The sequence below is a fragment of the Narcine bancroftii genome, chromosome 3 (genome assembly GCF_036971445.1).
Source record: "Narcine bancroftii isolate sNarBan1 chromosome 3, sNarBan1.hap1, whole genome shotgun sequence".
In the NCBI taxonomy this organism is placed as follows: domain Eukaryota; kingdom Metazoa; phylum Chordata; class Chondrichthyes; order Torpediniformes; family Narcinidae; genus Narcine; species Narcine bancroftii.
The window spans coordinates 26,622,238-26,643,079 of record NC_091471.1 but is presented as its reverse complement, the minus strand read 5'-3'; the positions used below and the strand labels follow the sequence as shown (position 1 = coordinate 26,643,079).

Below are 20,842 nucleotides of genomic sequence, written 5' to 3'. Positions count from 1 at the left end.
GGCCCGACTCCTCCTGGCTTTGGATACAGGGATCCAACACAGGCACCTTTGGCATCCTCTTAAAGAGAACGCGACCAGGAACGGCGTCCTGGTGCCAGATGCCAGCCTAGGGAAACAGGCACCCCAGGTACAGCCTGGTGTTTGCCTGTTGGCCTGCTCCCCACCTCACCACAGTGTAGCCTGGCGACAGGCATCTCGGCTCTGTGTGTAGGGAGTGCCCAAGCGTGAGGTCGAGGTGTGGGACATGCAAGCCAAGAGAGGGCTCTGGCACCTGGTAGATGACTGTGTGTGGCCTGCTCGTGGACGTTGTAGAAAAGGGTGCTCACATTTGCCAGCTAAGCCGGAGAAACCAGACACGTGAGTTGGTGACCAGACAATTTCCTTTCTCTACCCTCCCCTCTGCTGTTCGGGTATGTGAGGGTCCCACAGGTTAAGAACCAGACCAAAATGGAGGTACAAAGCACATGTTTATTTCAGGGATGCAAACAGGACAAAAAAGTCAATCCATTCGGCAAACCTCTACACACACACAATACGCAGGGAGTAAATGTACACTTTGGATAATGGGGGAGGAACCGACAGAGACTGGGGGAAATTACATGAACGTACATGTTCAACAGTTAGGGTCAAGGTGATACTACGTGCCCCCAACCCTTGACCGGTACGGACACAGCTCTTACTACCTGACCTCGAGACTCACCCCAACCCAGTGTGAAAGTGCTACTTACAAGTCACAAGGATCCAAAGAGGCAGAACAAAGGGGCACATGGTCCTTTATAGTTCTGGGGACAGTGCTGAGGGGGCAATCACTCGTTGTCTGGTCACCAACTCACGAGTCTGGTTTCTCCGGCTTAGCTGGCTGTTGTGGCCAATGGCTTGAAGCCAAGTGCAGGGGATTCACCTGGGCCAATTAGGTGAGGGTCAGGGCTGAGTGTGGGCAGGCTACCAATCGCAAGGGTCACCTTGATGGCTTGGGGTGAGCCTTTGACCTTGATTGTCAGGTAGTGTGTCCTCCAAACAGGAGTGCAGCAGCACCACCCGGTGGTGGGCACTACCTCTCCATTACACCCTCTGACACTGGGGAGCAGCCCCACAGCACTCTGCCCCATCAGTAATACAATGACCTTGTTTGGTCAGAGGGTGGGGTGTGGCGGATGAGGCGATGGCAGACGTGTCTGGGCACAGATGGTGAACGGGAAACGGGAGTACTCATCGATGACCGAATGTAGATGTTCCCGTTCGTGGAGGGGAGAGGTCCCTTAAAATCGATGCTGAGCCATTCAAAGTGCCTGGATGATTTAATCAGGTGCGCTTTAGAAAAACGCGGCTTGCACTCAGCGTAGACCCAGCATGACCTGATCATTTCCCTGATGTCTTCTATTGAGTAGGGCAAATTGCAGGACTTGACAAAATGAGCCATGCAGGTGACCTCTCTCCATCTTTATAAACTCCCTTTCTGCTGCGCTGTACCTCCTGCTCTTGGTGGCGATGGGCTTACAGCCGGGAGACAGGTTTGGGAATGGGTTGGGGGGTTGATGTTCATCGTGGAGAGACTGCAAGTGGGTCCTGGTTTTGAGGGCCCTCCGTTCTGAACCATTACCAGGGGAAGAGGACCAGAAAACTCCAAGATCACGCTTTTAAAGTGACACAGGAAGCCCAGACCCAACAATACTCGAGCACACAATTCATCTAAAATGTACATGTGAAATTTATAAAATTCCCACCTTCAAATGACAGATCCAGTTTCTCTACCCTGGGACACTAGGAAGATTCGGTAATTAGAGGATACATTTTTAAGTTATATTTTTGCACAGTCTGTGAGTCTATGAAACTTTCCGTGGAGCCTGTGTCAATCAGGCACTTGGTTGAACGTCCGTTTACCTTCACCGTCACCATCGAGTTGCTGAGCTGGTGAGATCTGTTCTGGTTGAAGATCAGCGATGCCAGGTTGCTGGAGTCGCCATGTTCTTCCCTCAAGTGGCCCCCTCTGTTCTGAGTTGGTGGGGCAAAATGGCCACCCTCCTTCCTCCTCTGACTATGATGACGCTGAATTCAAGATCGGGCCGCTGCAAGATGGCCTTCGAACCTTTTCCATAGGTGGCAGGTTGCACAGCAGGCAATCTTGGGTGAGTCTGGCGCAGATGACTTGGGGCTGGAATCGGATTCAGGAGTGGTACATGTGGCAGACCCTCACCCAATGTCCCTTCTTCCAACAGCTGGAGCAGGGTGAGTCTTTGGCAGGGCAGCAGGCACGAAGGTTCTGTCCCTCACTGCAGAAAAATCACTCCTAGGCTCAGGGAGCTGCTGGTCCTTGGAGATGCTCAACCAAGAGTGCGAGTTCACTGGCCTCATCATTGTTCTCAAGATTGGCCTGTTCCAGTGATTTGGCCAGCTCAATGTAGCTAGCAAGATCCTTCCTTCCCAACTCGAGCAGTCACTGCTTCATGTACCTCAAGTGGACCCCAGCGACTCGAGTGTCCCGGATCTGTTCATCTTCCCAAATGTGGCCCGAAGCAGCTTCATACCTGTTCTTCTTAGCCAGCGTCTGCAGAACGAGCAGGTAGTCTTCAATCGACTCTCTAGGCTGTTGGCGGCATAGGATGAGCTGGTGTCTTGCTAGGATCTCGTTCGGGGCCTTCATGTAGTGGGCCTTCAGTGCCTCGATGGCAGCCTTGTAGGTTGGGCAGTCTCGGACGACTGCGTACCCCTTCATCCTTACCCTTAAGATGAGCGCCGACCTCTGGAGCTCATCTGTATGGAAGACATCCCTAGTCGCATTCAGTTAGGCCTGGAAGCAGTCTAGCCAATATGCAAACTCCTCAGCTGCATCAGGGGACTGGGGGGGGGGGAGGTCTATTAACAGCATACTGGGCTTAAGCAACACCTCCATCCTTGTTTATAAGCTAATAAAATTGTAGTGTAGATAAAAGCTCACACTCGACTGGAGGGAGAACTAGCACTTTTATTAGCTTACAACATAGGTAGGGTTCATGAACAGGCTTCAGAGGGGTTCTGGGTTTAGGCAGGAAACCAGGGTTATATACGGGCCCCTGGGGGAGTGGCTGAGAGATGGGACCAGTCGTCAGGACAGGACACTTCTAGTGAAACCCAGTTCACTATACAGCTGGAGTGCACGCAGTTGTAGTTTACGGCATAAGGCAGTAATTAAACAAGAAATGTGAAAGCCTAATGCTAAAAGAGACCCATCATCCTTTTCAGGCCTTCCTTTACTGTCTTAGAGTTTTCAGTTCCTTTACTTCCATGATTCTGGGGCATCCTTGTAAAAGGAATGTCTTGACTTGAGACAGGACTGGATCTTTCTCTGTCCACTGCTTTAACTGAGTCGCCTTTACTGGAGTCTCTGTCAGCCTCTCCAATGAAAATACTGTCTCTGGAGCACGTATGTAGCATCTGGTGTCTCGGGTAAAGGTAAGACGACACAGTGCATTGGTATTTACATTATCCCCTTCTGCTCTATACGCAATAGTGTACTGGTAGGCTGACATCAGCTGTATCCCAGCTGAGGCTAGCGGTGGGGCCCATCTGGTCTCACTGAATAGGCTCATCAGTGGTTTATGATCTGTATAAATTGTGAATGCATGTTCATAAAGGTACTGATGAAAACATTTGACTGCAAAAACAATGACCAGATCTTCTTTGTCTAGGTGTGAATATCCCTTCTCAGCACCAATAGGTTTCTCTGAATGGTCTTCCATTACCTGTAAGAGAACTACTCCTTAGGATAAGGTGGCACATAAAATCTCCTTATCTGGGTCATAGTGAACCAGCAGCTTCGCTGAGTGGGAGTACTTTCATGTCCTTGAAAGCTTCCTCCTGCTTTTCACTCCACTGCCCCTACTTGGTGTTATTGTGAAACAGCTTGTACAGTGGGGCCAAAATCCTTAAGAGGTCAGGAAGAAACTTGCCATAATAATTGATCTAAGTTCCATGATGCTCTTTGGGCTTGGAACCTCAATGAAAGCTCTCACTTTGTCTTCCATTGGGCGGAGCCCCTCAACTGTGATCTTGCGTCCCAGGTAGGTCACACTCAGTGCCAGGAACACCCATTTGCTATGTTTCAATCACCACCCTGCATCTGAGAACCTCTTCAACACCTGTTCCAAGTTTGCCAGATGCTCCACCTCTGTGATCAAAATATCATTCAGATACACTGCACTGTGCATTCCCACCAGTCCCGACAAAACGTCCCAGAGTGTGGAGGTAAACTGTGGGCCTCAGTTGGAGTTGACATGTGTGGGTAGGCTGAACCGAGATACCCAGGCAGAAATAAAAACTCTGTCACATGAATCAGTTGATGAGTCTGTCATTGCAACTGCCTCCAGCCACCTAGTGAATCTGTCGATGACTGTTAAGTGTTACAGAGTTCTGTGTTGTGTATTGGCCTATGTGTTGTGTGGTTTTATGTTAAAAAGTGACAGTTTGCCTTAGTGAGCCAAGGTGAAGGTGGACTGCTGAGAGAGTGGGAGACGGACTGAGCATGTGCAGAAAATGATCTAAAAATTTCTGGACTTGGATGATAAACCTCTGTGCTGTGGAGTGGAAGGAGGACTTGGATGATAAACCTCTGTGCTGTGGAGTGGAAGGAGGCCAAGAGCATGAGTCATGGCCTGGAGGACAGTTTAGAATGTTGGGATTTCAAAAAGGATGAACATTCTGAAGGCAGCCAGAAGGATCCGGACCAAGCCAGTTGTTCCTCTCTCTGCAAGCAACACAAGACAAGTTTGAATTTTGTGCTCTTTCTCTCTCTCAAAGATCTTTTGGCTTCAGTTTCTACCACCAGCACTGGGGAGTGGAAGCCCGTAAGTGCCACCAGCCCTGCAGGTTTCATGGAAACGACCAGGCCAGCCACCGTTGATGGCTGCGACGGCTGGCCACACAAACAGCCTCCTTCATGTGACGGACAGATCCACAGGCCACTGATTCCTTGTGGACTCAGGGGCTGAGCTCAGCGTCCTTCCCCCCCCCACAGCATTAGAGACTTGCACCCAATCTCGAGGTCCAACCCTGCAGGTGGCCAATGGCTCCACCATCAAGATCTATGGCACTCGCAGGACACAGATCCAGATTGGGAAGGAGAAGTTCCACTGGAGGTTCGTCCTAGCCTCCGTGGACACCGCGTTGTTAGGGGCTGACTTGCTCAGAGCTCATGGCCTACTTGTTGACATGAAGGGCAAAAGGCTGGTCAATGCCCGAACATTTAAATCCACCCAATTGGACACAGCAGAAGCCCACAGGCCCGAAATCACCACCATAGCCACCGCCAGGGACAAGTTTGACAAGATCCTTCACAAATTCCCTGCCATCTTAGATTCATGGTTCAACATCGCCCTGCCCCAGCATGGGGTCTTCCACCATATCACCACAAAGGGCTCCCGCTGCATGCTAGGCCCAGACAGCTGTCACCTGAGAAGCTCCAGCAGGCAAAGGAGTTCTCCAGGCTCCAGGAACTGAGAATCGTCCGGCGCTCGGTCAGTGCCTGGGCATCACCGCTCCATATGGTCCTGAAATTGTACGGGGGCTGGAGAACATGTGGGGACTATTGTTGGTTGAACGAAGCAACCACCCCCGACAGGTATATGGTGCCCCACATACAGGATTTCTCTGCCAACCTCCTTGGCGCACGGGTCTTCTCCAAAGTGGACCTCGTGCGGGGATACCATCAGATCCCCGTGCATCCAGACGAGGGGAAGACAGCCATTATCATCCCTTTCAGCCTCTTCGAGTTCCTGTGTATGCCCTTTGGTCTAAATAACGCGGCCCAAACGTTCCAGCGCCTCATGGATCCTGTTGAAAAAGACCTGGACTTTGTGTTCATTTACTTGGACGATATTCTCATTGCTAGTCGCAACTGCAACAAACACAAAACCCACTTCCACACACTCTTTGCCCGGCTGACGGACTTCATCCTCATGGTCAACGCGACCAAATGCCAGTTCATCAAGGAGTCCCTCCAGTTCCTGGGGCACACCATTTCGGTGGCTGGGGCTGTGCTGGCGCCAGACAAGGTAGCGGCTGTTTAACTCTTCCCCAAACCCTCCAACCTGAAAGGCCTCCAAGAGTTGCAGGGATGGTGAACTTTTAACATTGTTTCATCACCGGAGCCGCACGCACCATGCGCTCGATGTTCGCACTCATGGCCACCAAAGAAAATACTTTATCGTGGTCAGAGGAGGCAGACAGGGCTTTCATCGTGACAGAGGCTCTAGCCAGTGCCACGCTGCTGGTGCACCTGCGGCCGGAGGCGCTCTCTGTTGACGCCTCAACTACGGCAGTGGGGGGTTCTGGAACAGTGGCTTGATGGACAATGGCGCCCGCTGGCCTTTTTCAGGAAACAGCTGCACTTACCGGAGCTCAAATACAGTGCCTTTGATCAGGAGCTCCTGGCGCTGTATTTGGCCATTTCCACTACTTCCTTGAGGGAAGGCCAATCACAGCCTTCACAGATCACAAGCCCCTCACTTAAGCACTGGTGATGGCCAAGGATCCTTGGTCCACCAGACAGCAGCATCACCTCTCATACTTGTCTGAGTTCACGACCGACATCCGACACAGGACTGGCAAGGACAACATAATGGCGGATGCGCTCTCCCTTCCAGCCATCAACACTCTTGTGCTCAGGCACAGAGAAATGATGCGGAGACGCAGGCCTTGCAGACCGCCATCTTGGGCCTCAAACTCAAGGATGTCTGGGTGCCCAGCAGCCTGGACACATTGCTCTGCAACGTCTCAACAGGCACACCGTGCCCGGTGGTCCTGCTGCACTAGAGGGCGAAGGTCTTCAGTCTGATCCACGACCTCGCTCACCCAGCAGTAAAGACAACCATGCGGATGGTCTCGAAGCGGTTTGTGTGGCACGGGCTGAAGAAGGAGGTGGCGGAACTGTACCAGGTGTCAGACCTCCAACGTCCAGAGATACACGTGAGCCCCCATCCAGAACTTCGACCCAGCAGTTCGCAGATTGCAACACATCCACGTTGATGTTGTCGGGCCCCTGCCAGTGTCCAACGAGGCTTGTTACCTCCTCACGGTGGTGGATCAGGCCACAAGGTGGCCGGAGGCCGTCCTGATTAAGGACTACATTTTTAATTTCAGAAAATCAAGTGTAAGGTGCACCGAGGATCAGAGAACGCTGTTTTGTCGGGTTAGATTTGTGCAATCAGATGACAATAAACTTGCCTTGACTAGCAGTTGGAGTTCTGGACTACTGGTTAAGAGACACGAGTGTGAAGCCCACCACAACAGCCAAGGAATTGAAATGCATTACAAATTGATTAAAGGCAGGTCCAGAGAGAGTAACTAATAAAAGCAACTGACAAAACAACAGGGTTTCTCAGTAATATGTACAGGGAAGGAAATGTACTGTTCTTATCTAATTTGGTTATTATGCAAGGTTTATCACTAATAATATGACCTATCAGCCTTCACCCTTGTACTGTTATAATCGGACACTCTTTTCCCATTCCCTGCCTTGAGGCAGGCAAGACTTGATGGAAGATCGACATGCAACACTGTCTCCACAGAGGCACTGAGTCCTTCTAGGTTTAGGTTTTTCTTTCAGAATCAGAATTTATGGTCATGAACAAGTCACGAAATTCATTGTTTCGAGGCAGTATCTCGGTGCCAACGTTAAACAAATAAAAACCGTGCAAGAAAATGTCAGAGTGGGGCCACGTCCGTGGTTCATTGTCCATTCAGGAGCCCGGGGACAGAGGGGGAAGGAGTCAAGCCACTTTTATTTATCGTTCGAACCGTGCTCGCACAGTAAAAATGAGATACGGTTTCTCCAGGTCGGCGGAGTCGACTTAACCAGATGCAAGTTCGACCCGAAGCTGATAAGATATTAAGGCAGCACCCTATCCTCCCGTTCTGGGAATCCAGGAGCCTGGTGGCTTGGACGCTGTCAGAAATAAAACTTCTCACACATGAGTCTCTTTAAAACTGATGACACGACAAGCTTTATTTACAAGTCTGCAGAGTTGGACTTAACTGGCTTCTCACCAGTTAAGCCCCGATACATACAGTGCATTGATTTTTATACCCTTATTGTTTGCCCTTCCCCTTCTTATTAATACTGTTTTAATTGGTTAGTATTACAAAAGCATTCTAAGTATAACTGCATTTTTAATTATCACGTTCGTTACGTACGCTGTGAACTCTACATACACTAAATTCTGTTTCTCACCCTTCTTATCAATCATTTGTCTCCTGCATGTCTCTCACTATGACCATGAAAAGATAGGTTTAAAAAAACATATTCAGCTGAACCTTTTGTCCTTGGCTGCTAGTAAGCTCCCTGTCCGTTCTGGCTTCCCTTTTTATGATTAATCATCACATTTTAACTTAAGTCATTTTAACCTAAATTCTCCATATAACAGACGCGACGGCCAGGTGCTACGGTACCTCCGACCAGATGGCGGAAGGGAGTGCAGTTTACGTGAGGGGTGCGCGGAGCCCTTCGCAAGGTTGCGCCGGCCTCGAGGGTTGTCGATGCCCTTTGTGGGAGGCAGAGAGGCCTCCCCCCTCCCCAACACCCTAATGATCACAAGAAGCCATCCTTGTGCCGCTGGGCACTCTCTTCTTGGTCAATACTTACCTTGTGATGGACAGTCAGGGTTGACTAAGGAGGGGCCGAGTTCAGGGATAATTCCAACAAAGTAAGGGCGTCATTGAAAATAAAGGCCAAGAACAGCGAGGCCTGAACCCGACTCTCCTCCATCTGGCCTACAACGGCCACTACTCGGCGAGCAGATCTCTTCAGCACTCATCGCACTCACGACGGCACGTTCATTTATTAGTTCTTTCCGCCGCCCCGCCCCCACCGGGGTTGACGCAATTTCCGGTCCGGTCCATCAATGCATGGGGAGATCCAAAGGGCAGTTGTCAGTTAAATGTCCCACGTGCCTTAGTAAAATTTCAAGGGCTGGCACATAAATGAGAGATGATCTCTTGTGGTGGGGGGGGGGGTCCTTTTCTGAGGTGTCGCCTTGAGGAGGGTCGGGTTTCATTGCTCGCACCCGCTCTCCCCTCCCCCTCCGTTTTGGCGGCGTTGCTGGGGGTCCACCTGTCGCGCGAGGTCGCAGTTGGCCGCTTGGAGAAAAACAAGCAGGGCCGCGAGCCGGCTCGGCCCAGACCGGATCCGAGCGGAGCGGAAGGAGCCGCGCAGGCGCAGTCAGGCCCAGGGACGAGCAGGCGGCGGGGGAGCGGGGAAGCTGGGGGGCCCCCCGAGCGCGAGCGTCCAGTCAGTTGAAGGAGCGTCACTCGATTTCCCCCGCCCTCCCCGGTCGGTCGGTCGCTTTGATAATGGAGCAATGCCTGAACGTGGAGAGGGAGCTGGATAAAGTTCTGCAGAAATTCACTTCGTACGGACAGCACTGCGACCGGACTTTGGAGGAGCTGATCGAGTATACGAGCGGCCTGAGGCAGGAGCTCAACCAGACCGGTGGTGAGTAAGGGACGGCATCTCCATGTCGTGTCCGAGGCCGCGTGTCGGCATGACTCGGAGGGGGACACCGTACTGCGGGCGACGTGTCCTCTGCAATCCAGCGCAGTTCGTCACCTCGCCCCTCTTGACCTATGTTGGCTTCACTCTGCAGACAGAACCTGAGTACATCACCTTCAGAGTCTGCAGACACAGTGCTTGAAGTCAGCACACAAACTCAGCAGGTCAAACACTAGAGAGCACAGGTAAAGATCCACAACCAAAGTTTTGGGCTTGAGCCTTTCATCAAGGTGTGATTTTTAAAAAGAAAATGTGGACAGGGGCCCGAACAAAATGGGTGGCACGGTTGGCCTCGCGGTTAATGCAACGCTGTTACAGCGCCAGCGATTCGGGGCTGGGGTTTGAATCCTGCGCTGTCTCTCAGGAGTTTGCAGGTTCCCCCCATGTCTGCGCTGGTTTTCACTGGGGGGGGGGGTGGCGCGCGGCACTCCGGTTTCCACCCACTGTTCTACTGTTCAGCTCCTGAGCCGAAATGCAGGTCTCAATTTAAAATTTTAATAACCAATGTTTTGGAGTTGAGCACTTCATCAAGGTATGGGCGACGTGTGGGCAGCTGTCCAAACAAAATGGTGCCTAACCCGATGTTTCGAGATATGGACAAAGGGTAGAAGAGAGGGGCGGATTTGATAAAGTAAATGCACTCCACCCCTCCCACCACCCTCATTTTATTTCAGGTGCCTGCCCACATTTTGCTCTATCTTGATGAAGGGGTTCAAGCCTGAAACGTTGGCCATGTTACTTTATCTTTGCTCTATGAAGTGCACTACTTGACTTGCTGAGTTTCTCTGGCAGTGTTTTTACATTACCTTTAGTTGTACATGGTTCATTTCAGGGGTTCATCAAGCAGTGTGTGAAATTTATACTTTTTGAAATAATACAATACAATATGTGATCTTTCTAGTTGGTGTAATAGATTTCACTGAAAACAGTTGTGGTGAACCGTACCACTCCATTGTCAAACCAATGTCCGTCGTTGCGGGCCCCTGCAGGACCAGGAGTTCCTGGTGGTCAGGGGCCACAAAGAACTCTGAGAGGCACTTGACTTCAGAGGTCTGGTATTTGTGCTTGTGTGCGAACTGCGAAGATTCCATGAAACAGTTCTGTTAGTTCAGCTCACACACATCTGTTGTGCTTTATTCACTGCATGACTCGCTACATTGTAATAACTTAATATTGAATAATACCAGGGTGATTTTTTTATGGCAATAGTTTGTTTATTGTCAGATTGTACCTGATATAGTGAGAATAGTTCAATTTGTAAGCAGTGCAAGAGCACATTACACTGTGCAGTAAAACTGTGAAAAGATCAAATGGTACATTGGAAAAGCAGCATGAGAACATTATTGTGAGGTTTATTCAGGGGACTAATGGCTGCAGGGAAGAAAATGTCCTTGAGACGATGAGTTGGGAGTTACTAAAAGGCCTTAATAAAGTCCATGTGGACGACATTCATAGCCTTTCCTTTGTCAACTTTCCTGGTAACATCAAAAAACTCGATAAGATTGGTTAAATACGACCTACCACGCACAAAGCCATGTTGACTATCCTTAATCAGTTTCTAGCTATCCAAATAATTGTATATCTGATCTCCAATAATTTACCTACTATTAACGTCAGGCTCACCAGTTTATAATACTAGGGTTACTTTTTGGAGCCTTTTTTAAGCAACGGAACAACATTGGAGGGTTGTGAATGTTGTTCCTTTATTCAAGAAAGGGAGTAGAGATAGCCAGGAAATTGTAGACCAGTGAATCTTACTTCAGTGGTTGGTCAGATGATGGAGAATGTCCTGAGAAGTGTAATATGTTTAGGAATTGTCAGCATAGCTTTGTCATGGGCAGGTCATGCCTTATGAACCTGATTCAATTTTTTGAGGATGTGACTAAACACATTGAAGAAAGAGCAGTAGATGTGGTGTATATGGATTTCAGCAAGGCAATTGATAAGGTACCCGATGCAAGGCTTATTGAAAAAGTAAGGAGGTGTGGAATCCAAGGGGACATTGCTTTGTGCATCTAGAACTGGCTTGCACACAGAAGGCAAAGAGTGGTTGTAAATGGGTCATATTCTGCATGGAGGTCAGTGACCAATGGTGTGCCTCAGGGATCTGTCTGGGACCCTTACTCTTTGATTTATTTTTTTAATAAATGACCTGGATGAGGAAGTGGAGAGATGGGTTATTAAGTTTGTACATGATACAAAGGTTGGGGGTTTTGTGGCTAGTGTGGAGGGCTGTCAGAGGTTACAGTGGGACATAGGATGCAAAACTAGTCTGACAAGTGGCAGATGGAGTTCAATCCAAATGTGTGAAGTGGTTTATTTTGATAGGTCAAATATGATGGCAGAATATAGTATTAATGGTAAGACTTCTGGCATAGTGAAGGATCAGAGGGATCTTTGGGTCTAAGTCTATAGAACATTTTAGGCAGCTGTGCAGGTTGACTCTGGTTAAGAAGGCATATGTTGTATTGGCCTTCATGAATCGTGAAATTGAATTTAGGAGCCGAGAGATAATGTTCCACCTTTATAGGACTCTGGTCAGACCCCATTTGGAGTTCTGTGCTCAGTTCTGGTGGCGTCACTATTGGAAGCACATGGAAGCCATAGAAAGGGTGCAGAGAAGATTTACAAGGATGTTGCCTGGATTGGGGAGCATACTTTATGAAAACAGGTTGAGTGAACTCAGCCTTTTCTCCTTGGAGCGTCGGGGATGAAAGGTGACCTGATAGAGGTGTATAAGATGATGAGAGGCATTGATCGTGTAGATAGAGGCTTTTTTCAAGGGCTGAAATGAATGCCACAAGAGGACACAGGTTTAAGGTGCTGGGGAGTAGGTATAGAGGAGATGTCAAAGATTTTTTTTACACAGAGAGGTGAGTGCATGGAATGGGTGGTGGACACAGATATGGTAGGGTCTTTTAAATCAAGTCTTTTCTCCATACTTTAAACAAATAAGTAGTTACCTTATTGAGATGTACAAAATGCTTACAAGGTTCAAAAGATTAAATACAGATAGTATGCTCCCCAAAGAAATCATGACCAGATTCAAAATAAGAGAACTTTTAGAAATTAGATCTTTTAGTTCATCTACATTTATCCTAAGGGTTTCTACAGGTATATTAAGAACAAAATGATAGTAGAGGATCTTTTGGATAGGTACATGGAGCTTAGAAAAATAGAGGGTTTGGATAAACCTTGTAATTTCTAAGGTAGGGACATGCTCAGCACAACTTTGTAGGCCGAAGTGCATGTATTGTTCTGTAGATTTTCTGTTTCTATGTTAATGTGAACTACCCTCCAATCCTCTGGCACCACACTAAGGACATTCTTAAATATTTTTGCCAGAACCTCTGCGATTTCTGCGCTAGCCTCCCTCAAGGTCTGAGGGAATATCTTGTCAGGCCCTGGGGATTCATCCACCCTTATTTGCTTTGACAGCAAACACTTCCTCCTCTTTAATCTGTATAGGTTCCATGACCTCGCTGCTTGTTTCCTTACTTCCCATGACTCTGTGCTCGTTTAAATACTGATGAAAATATCCATTTAAGTTATCCCTATCTCTTTTGGCTGTATACAAAGCTGACCACTCTGATCTTCAAGGGGACCAGTTTTTTCCTCTACTATCATTTTGTTCTTAATATACCTGTAGAAACCCTTAGGATAAATGTAGATGAACTAAAAGATCTAATTTCTAAAAGTTCTCTTATTTTGAATCTGGTCATGATTTCTTTGGGGAGCATACTATCTGTATTTAATCTTTTGAACCTTGTAAGCCTTTTGTACATCTCAATAAGGTAACTACTTATTTGTTTAAAGTATGGAGAAAAGACTTGACTTACTCAATTCAACCTCTGCTGCTGAAACAAGTACAGTAGATCCTTTTTTTGAAATAAGGAGGCCAGAATGTGCACAATTTCAGAAACAATTTCACTAGGCCTTCAGTAATCTCTTATCCCTGATGGTTTTTCTTCTGGCTTGCTTCATTTAATGAGGTACCATTAAATGCAACTGTGTTCTGTTCCCTTTTCTTCTTTTAATGTGCCTGGTTCACTGGAACATTTCTCAGGAACATATAAAAGTTTATTAAAAATGTGATGGAATATTTAATAGGAGTCGTATCCATTAGTTCAGAAATTCTGCCCAGTCTGACACCATCAATGTTTTAATTGTAGTAAGATATCTTTATTCTTGTAGTCAAATTAAGTTCAACAAATTATTTCCCTGCTCCATATAGGCATGTTAGCATTCAATGACATCTGTATTCCCTTTTGAATATCAAAATTTTGTAATTTTTTACCATTTAACGTATTTAATTTTTCTGTTTTTTGCTTTAGCGAGGTGGATAACCTTTTTCAGTAGATTTAAGACAGATGAAGTAGTAGAGGCTGCCTCATTAAATGTATTAAGACACATCTTTAATAATGGAATTAAGGGTCACGAGGAACAGATGAGTAAGGAACTGAGTTACACATGGGGTGCTTGTTCTCCCAAATGTTAGGCTTTTTCTGGCAACATTATAATCTTTTTTTCCTACATTAATTACTCTCTAACTATCTCCGTCATCCATTGTGAAACCACTTTTCCTGTTGTCTTTTTGCATTAAATCAATGTATATATTTGTTGCATGTATTATTTCTTTAAATATGAGCTATTATCTGATTACATCTTTAATGTCATTTTCCAATGTCCTTTATATACAAAAGTCCTAGAGAAACTCAGCAGATCACACATCTATGGGAAGTAAAGAGTAACCAACATTTTGGGCCTGAGCCCTTGGCCAAGGTATGAGCAAAAAGCAGACAAGCACCTGAATAAAAAGGTAGGGGGCAGAAGGGTGAGGACTACAGGGTAACAGGAAGACATCATAGTGTAAAATTTGGGCTAAAATTAGCTCAGTAGCAGGAAGCAATAGGTATTTGTAGAACATGTTTTATGATTGGAAGGGTATTACCAAACAGATGTCACCTATTTGGTCTTTGGCTGTTTGGTTTGGACCATGTGGATATATTAGTTAAATCTAGAAGCCATGGTTAAAAAACAGTTTGTAGTTAATGCAGAAGTTAGCCATGTGACTAATGATAAGGAGGAAGATGTGGATGGTCTGATGCAGGATCTTGACCTGAAACATTATAAATTCTTCTTCCACCACCCCCCTCCCCACACACTCGCTTCCCAAATCCCCAAAGAATCTGCTCGATTCACTGAAAATGCAGATATGATTTGAAGGAAAATAGACAAAGTGAGTAAATTGGATATGATAAATGGAATATTTAGGAAGATAAGTTCAAGTTTATTGTCAAATGTATTGACGTGCAGTGATTGTTGTTTTGCAGGCAGACCAGTAAACATCTCTTTATAAAGTACAATAAGTAACAGAGAGATTGGGAATGTAGACAACATAATTTTGCTATTGGGGTTCATTCAGGAGCCTGACATGGCAGGAAATAAACTATCTTTGAATCTGGTTGTGTGTGATCTCACATTTGTGAATCATCTTTCTGATCAGAGGGGGATAAAGAGATTTTGGCCAGGATGGGATGAGTTTTTTCATGTGTTGGCTGTTTTTTCCATGCCAGTGCGAGTTATAGCTAGAGGTAAATTTAAAATTGTTAAATTTAGACATATTGCACGGTAACAGGACCTTCTGGCCTATGAGCCTGTGCAGCCCAATTAACCTATAACCCCTGTATGTTTTTTGTTTTAAATTGTTTTGATGGAGTGTGTATGATGGATTGAGCCACCTTCACAACACTACAGTTTCTTGCAATCTTTGGGTGGAGCAGTTCTTGTATGATGCAATAATGCTCCCTGATTGGATGTTTGCAGTTGTGTACTTGCAGAGGTTGTTAAGGGATACTGGTGACGTACCACTTTTCCTCAGGTTTGTGTGGAAGTAGAGGTGCTGGTGCATTTTCTTGCCTGTTGCATTGACATGGATGGACCAGAATCAGTCACTAGAGATATTTACCCCAAGGAACTTGTCTGCTTTCTGTACCTCAGTACTGTTGATGTGGACCAGGAGTGAGCTTTGCACTTCCTCCAGGTCTATAACCAGCTCTTTGGCCTTGCTGATGTTGAGGTCATTATCTTAGCACCAAACCACAAGTCCCTACATCATGTTTGTGTTCATTTTGTTGTGTTAAAACTTCTGCCTATAATTATGATGTCATTGGCAAATTTATAGATGGAGTTGGAGTTGTGTTTTGCATGTAGTCATGGGTTTACAGAGAGTATGGTAGAAGACTCCGTACACTTGCTTGTGATGGCCTGGTATTCAGGATGATCTATGGTCATGGAGGAGGTACTGTCACCAATTTTCACTGTTTGCGGTCTACGGTATAAAAAGTTATGAATCCAATCACAGAGCAGGGTAATGAGGTCTTTGTAGTTTGTAGATTAATTTGTTTGGAACAATTGCATTGGAAGTGGAACTGTGGTGGTATGATGTAGGTATCCTTGTTGTCTAGATGTTCCAGTGTAAGGAGTTGGCCTCTGCTGTAGACTTGTTAGAGGAGAAATGGGTTACTCAGCCCATTGAGGTTTCCTCACCATTCAATCATGAGCTGATCCATTTTCCCACTAAACCCCACTTCACCCTGGCATGCAATTTGCAAACGAGTGGCTCTGGATGTCTAAACGTTGGCATTTATGAGTTAGGACTGACCCCTCAAAGCATTTCATGATGGTGGATGTAGGCCTGTCACGATGATGCAGATGGACACTTCAACCTGTTAGAGGGAGGGAATTCAAGATGTCGGTGAATACAACTACCAGTTGGTCTGCACAGGCACAGAGGATGCATACAGGAACTCCATCTAGTTCAATCGCTTTCTGCAGATTCACTTTCCGGAAGGCCAATCTGACATTTATATTGGTGTGATGAGTTCAAAATGAGCATAGAATGTATTCAGCTCATCCAGGAAGGTAGCGCTATTGTTTACTGTTCTGCCTGCGTGGTTTTGCTTTTTAGCCTGTGATGGTATGTATGCCCTGCTGTAAATAAGTTTCCATGAGGCTTGTTTGAAGCTCTGGTCGCTTAGCATCTCTGATGGTCTTGCACAGATGATTTTTTAAAAATTTTGGATAGAACTGGTAACTTGACTTGTATGCTAGGTTCCTCATGTTCATTAGCAAAAGTACTTCACTATTCAGCCATGGTTTCCACTTGGTGGGTCACAGGATTGTTCTCTTTGACACACAGTCTTCTACACACTTATTGATAAAAGTCAGTGATGACTGTGGTGTATTAATTTAGGTTGTTTGCTGATTCCTTGAATACAGACCAGTGTACTGATTGAAACCTTACAATGCACAACTTTTACGATGAAGTCTTCACATCTCAGCTTTAAATTTAAATTTAGACATACAGCACGGTAACTGGCCCTTTCATCCCTTGAGCCCATGCTGTTAAATTATACCCAATTGGCCTACAATGACCGGTACATTTTGAATGGTGGGAGGAAACCGGATTCCCCAGGGAAAACCTATGCAGAAATGGGGAGAAGGTGCAAACTCCTTACCGACAGCATGGGATTCTAACCCTGGTCTTGATTTCTGGCGTTGTGACAGGATTGCGCTAATTGCTACACTAACCGTGCCCCTAAACATTTTTTCTGCCTAGCAGCTTCTGCTTTTAGGCAGATAACTTTTCCAGCAAAAGAAGTTTTGTCTTAAATGGTGAATGATTGAAAAAATGTTGGAGTGCAAAGAAGATGAGATGGATTTGGACATGATCACTGAAAGTTAGCATTTAAAAAAAATATTTAAGAATTTTAAAGCCATATCAATAATACAAGAGAAAAAAAAATACATATGTCGTGATATACCATCCCTTCCTTCCTTTCCCTCCCTACCCACCATACCCCAAAATATATATCAAAGAAAGGAAAAAAGAAAGTTGGGAGAATGTAAAAAAAAATCAAATCTCAATACTATTATAATGGAACTGGGGGTTGTCAACAAGATGGGCTTTCAGAGAGTCCTCCAAATTTTCAAACCAGCGTGTTGTAGGTATGGGCTCCATAGTTTAAAAAAAATTTGGTATATATTACGTAAATTATGTTATTTTCTCAAGTTGAATACAAGTACTCAATTCAGCATTCCATCTCTCCATCCCTAAATCTATATCTGATTTCCAAGTAATGGCTATGCATTTCCTAGAAATAGCTAAAGCTAGTCATAAAAATTCAGTTTGATACACTGTTATCCTTAATTTTGGTCTAACCACTTTAATATTATCCAACAAAATAGCATTTTGGGACTTTAACCCCTAATATTTTCTCCAAAAAATTTCCTACCTCCAACAAAGGTTTTACTCTAGGACACTTCCACGTAGAATGAAAAAAATGAACCAACTTCTTGACCACATCTAAAACTTAGATCTGATAATATTGGATTCTATTTTGAAAAAAAAATTTGAGGAGTTAAGTATAATTGATGCAAAAAATTATATTGAACCAATCGAAACCTAACATTAATAATTTTTGTCATATTTTCTTTACATAATTGCATCCAATCATTTTCATCTATTTGTCTATTTAAATCAACCTCCTATCTTAATCTTGATTTATGAATTCCTAACTTGGGAACTTCTTTTAGAAGTAACTTGTATATCACAGAAATGAACTTGTTCAAGCCACCTTACATATCAATAATTCTAATTCATTCTGCCTAGGTAATATCAAATTAGGACTTAACTTATTAACCAAGAAAGCCTAACCTGATGATAACAGAAAAAGGTATTATTTGAAACATTAAATATTTTCTTCATTCGTTGAAAAGTAATAAATTTACCTGATTCAAAGCAGTCTTCTATTTTCTTAATCCCTATTTGACTCCAAATCCACTCTGGTATCAACTTCTCTTGTTTGTCATTTTACACGAAAAGTTAATAATAAGAAAACCTTCTTGTATTTGTTAAAACTCCAAAAGAAGCTGGCCCTTTTTCTTTTATCTTCCCAAATCTTAGGAAGTTGCAGAGGCACAGAATGAAACAAGCACACAAAAAATAAATAAAACTTTTCTGCTTATTATTTTGCATATCGTTTGAAAATGTGCATGCTAGGATAAGTTTGTTACACAAACGTTAAGGCATTCAAAGTAATTGAACAGATTTACAACAAATTTTGTGAATTTGGGGTCTCAAATATTTTAGCCAACCTCAGCTCTCTACTGGCCCACTAACATAATGGCTGCTCTGTTTAATCCCATCTTCCTAATTGCTAGTAATTAACAATCAGCTGACTTACCTCTTTTTAAACTCTTGCAATGAAAACTCAACAAAATTTGTCACCTTTTTGAAGGTCCTGAACTTGCACAAGTCCCGAAAACCTGGAAGTGAAACTTGCAAGCACACAAGACTCGCTTCCTATTCAGCACACATTTAACAGTGAATTGTGTGCATTGCATGCAGCCAGTGTCTCCTTGTTTGAAGAAAAAATATATTGGCTTTGGAGGCAGTGTGGAGAAGATTCTGCAAGTTGGTTCCAGAGACAAAGGGGTTAGTCTATGAGGAGAGATTGATTTGCCTGGTACTGTACATGCTGGAACTCGGAGGAATGAGAGGAGATCTTATAGAAACATAAAATTATGAAAGTGGTAAATAAAGATGGAGATTAGAAAGTTGGCAGCTGAGACTAGAACTTGGGAACATAGCCTCAGGATTTGAGGGAGTAGGTTGAGGATGGGGTTGAGTCTGTGAGATTTATCAACAGTATCCTGTAACTGAGTTTATTATTCAAAAAGTGTGTGTATATATATATATATAGTGTTTTAATACTTATTATGTGATTACTGCATGCTGTATATTTTGTGTATGTGGGTGCACCGTGATCTGGAGAAACACTGTTTCGTCTGGTTGTACAGTATTTGATGAGCCAGAGGGCCTACTCCTGCTCCTAATTCTTGTTGTCTTGTGTGAATTTGTGGCTAAAAAAATTGTCCCTTTTGAAACCATGTATGGAATTGTTTTTGTAATTTAAATTGCACTGTTTAGAAGTTGTACCTTTTGAGATGACGAGAAACCAGGAAAGGTGGTGATCTTTAATCACAAAAGACTATATTAAAATTAACTTGCAATGGAAAAGCTTAGTTTCTTTGTGTTTGACATTTTGTATGAAGAAACTAATGTTTGGGTTTTCAGCTGGTTTCATTACAAGGGTTATTGGAGGAGGAAACAGAAAATTTCAGCAAGATTTGAAGCTGGGTTTCGACTGAAATGTTGACTGTCTTTTCTCATCCATGAATGGTAATTTTCCAGCATTGTTTGTTGAACTAAATTTTAGCATCTACCATCTCTTATAGACAGTTTGGATATTTTGAAGATGCTTAGAAATGGTTTATGCTTCTGGCACAATGGCATGTGCTTCTATCATTTACAATATTTCTCAATTTTGGAAAATTTTATTTTTGATTTTATAGACTCGTGCTTTATGAACAATATACATAGCACTTTGTATCGAGTATTTTTCCCCCTTCCCTCCCCAACCCTCATCCTCCCTCCCACCCCAAATGAACAAAAACAAACGTACATTAATTACTGAAGATAACAATACAAATATTAAGATAAAACAAAAAAGAGAAAAAAATTGTGTGTGTTGGGGAGGGGGAGGGGTGCCAACCAGGCCTCAATATTATTTCCTTAATCTTGGCATTCCAGAACTGGTGTCAGCCTAATATCCACTGTTCTTTTTAAAGAAAGGCATTGGGAAAGTTAATCACACCCACGTTCCAATGTACCACAAGTATGGTTGCCACACCTCAATGAATGTGTAATACTTCCTCCTCAGATTATAGGTGATTTTCTCCAGGGGTATATAGCTCTGCATTTCTGAATTATTGTGCGGTGCTCAACTAGGAGCCAAATTTCCAGGTAACTGCTATACATTTCCTAGCCACCGCTATTGGCAACTTTTAGAAATTGAATTTGGAGTTTGGAAGTCTCAGACTCATGTACACAATATCCCTCAACTGAAACAATGCTGGGTCCTGTGGATATTCCACCACTGTAATTTTCTCCAGAATGTCTCCTGGATTTACCCAAAAGGGTCTCACCTTGGTGCATAACCAGGTTGAATGTACAAAGATTCCTGTCTCCATGCCACATCTAAAGCACAATTTTTGTTGCGAGGTATAGCTGGTACAGGGAATTGCACTAGGCTGTATGTAGCATTAATGACTGCTGTCACACTGTCCTGACACAAATCAGACAGAACCGCTCCTGGATTGTTCCTAAATCTGCTTCCCATCTTTGTCTTGATTTATTTTGGAACCGAGTAGAAATGAATCTACGTGTGATCCCCTTTCAAATTAGCACCTCCATGT

General features: G+C 44.6%; 1 protein-coding gene across 4 annotated transcripts in view; it reads left to right on the top strand.

Moving 5' to 3' along the window:
- Window positions 1-20,842, top strand: part of LOC138757029 (E3 ubiquitin-protein ligase RMND5A) — a 133,616-nt gene that overhangs the window by 34,408 nt on the left and 78,366 nt on the right. Inside the window, exon 1 of one of the 4 annotated variants that reach the window (XM_069923647.1) lies at window positions 8,922-9,463. The exons of 1 other annotated variant lie outside the window; for it this stretch is intronic. In XM_069923647.1, coding sequence (XP_069779748.1) covers window positions 9,322-9,463 — 142 coding nt within the window. In that variant the 5' untranslated portion in view covers window positions 8,922-9,321. Of the gene's footprint in view, window positions 1-8,921; window positions 9,464-20,842 lie in introns of those variants that run through there. 2 more of the 4 variants (XM_069923645.1, XM_069923649.1) reach the window with 2 other exon arrangements.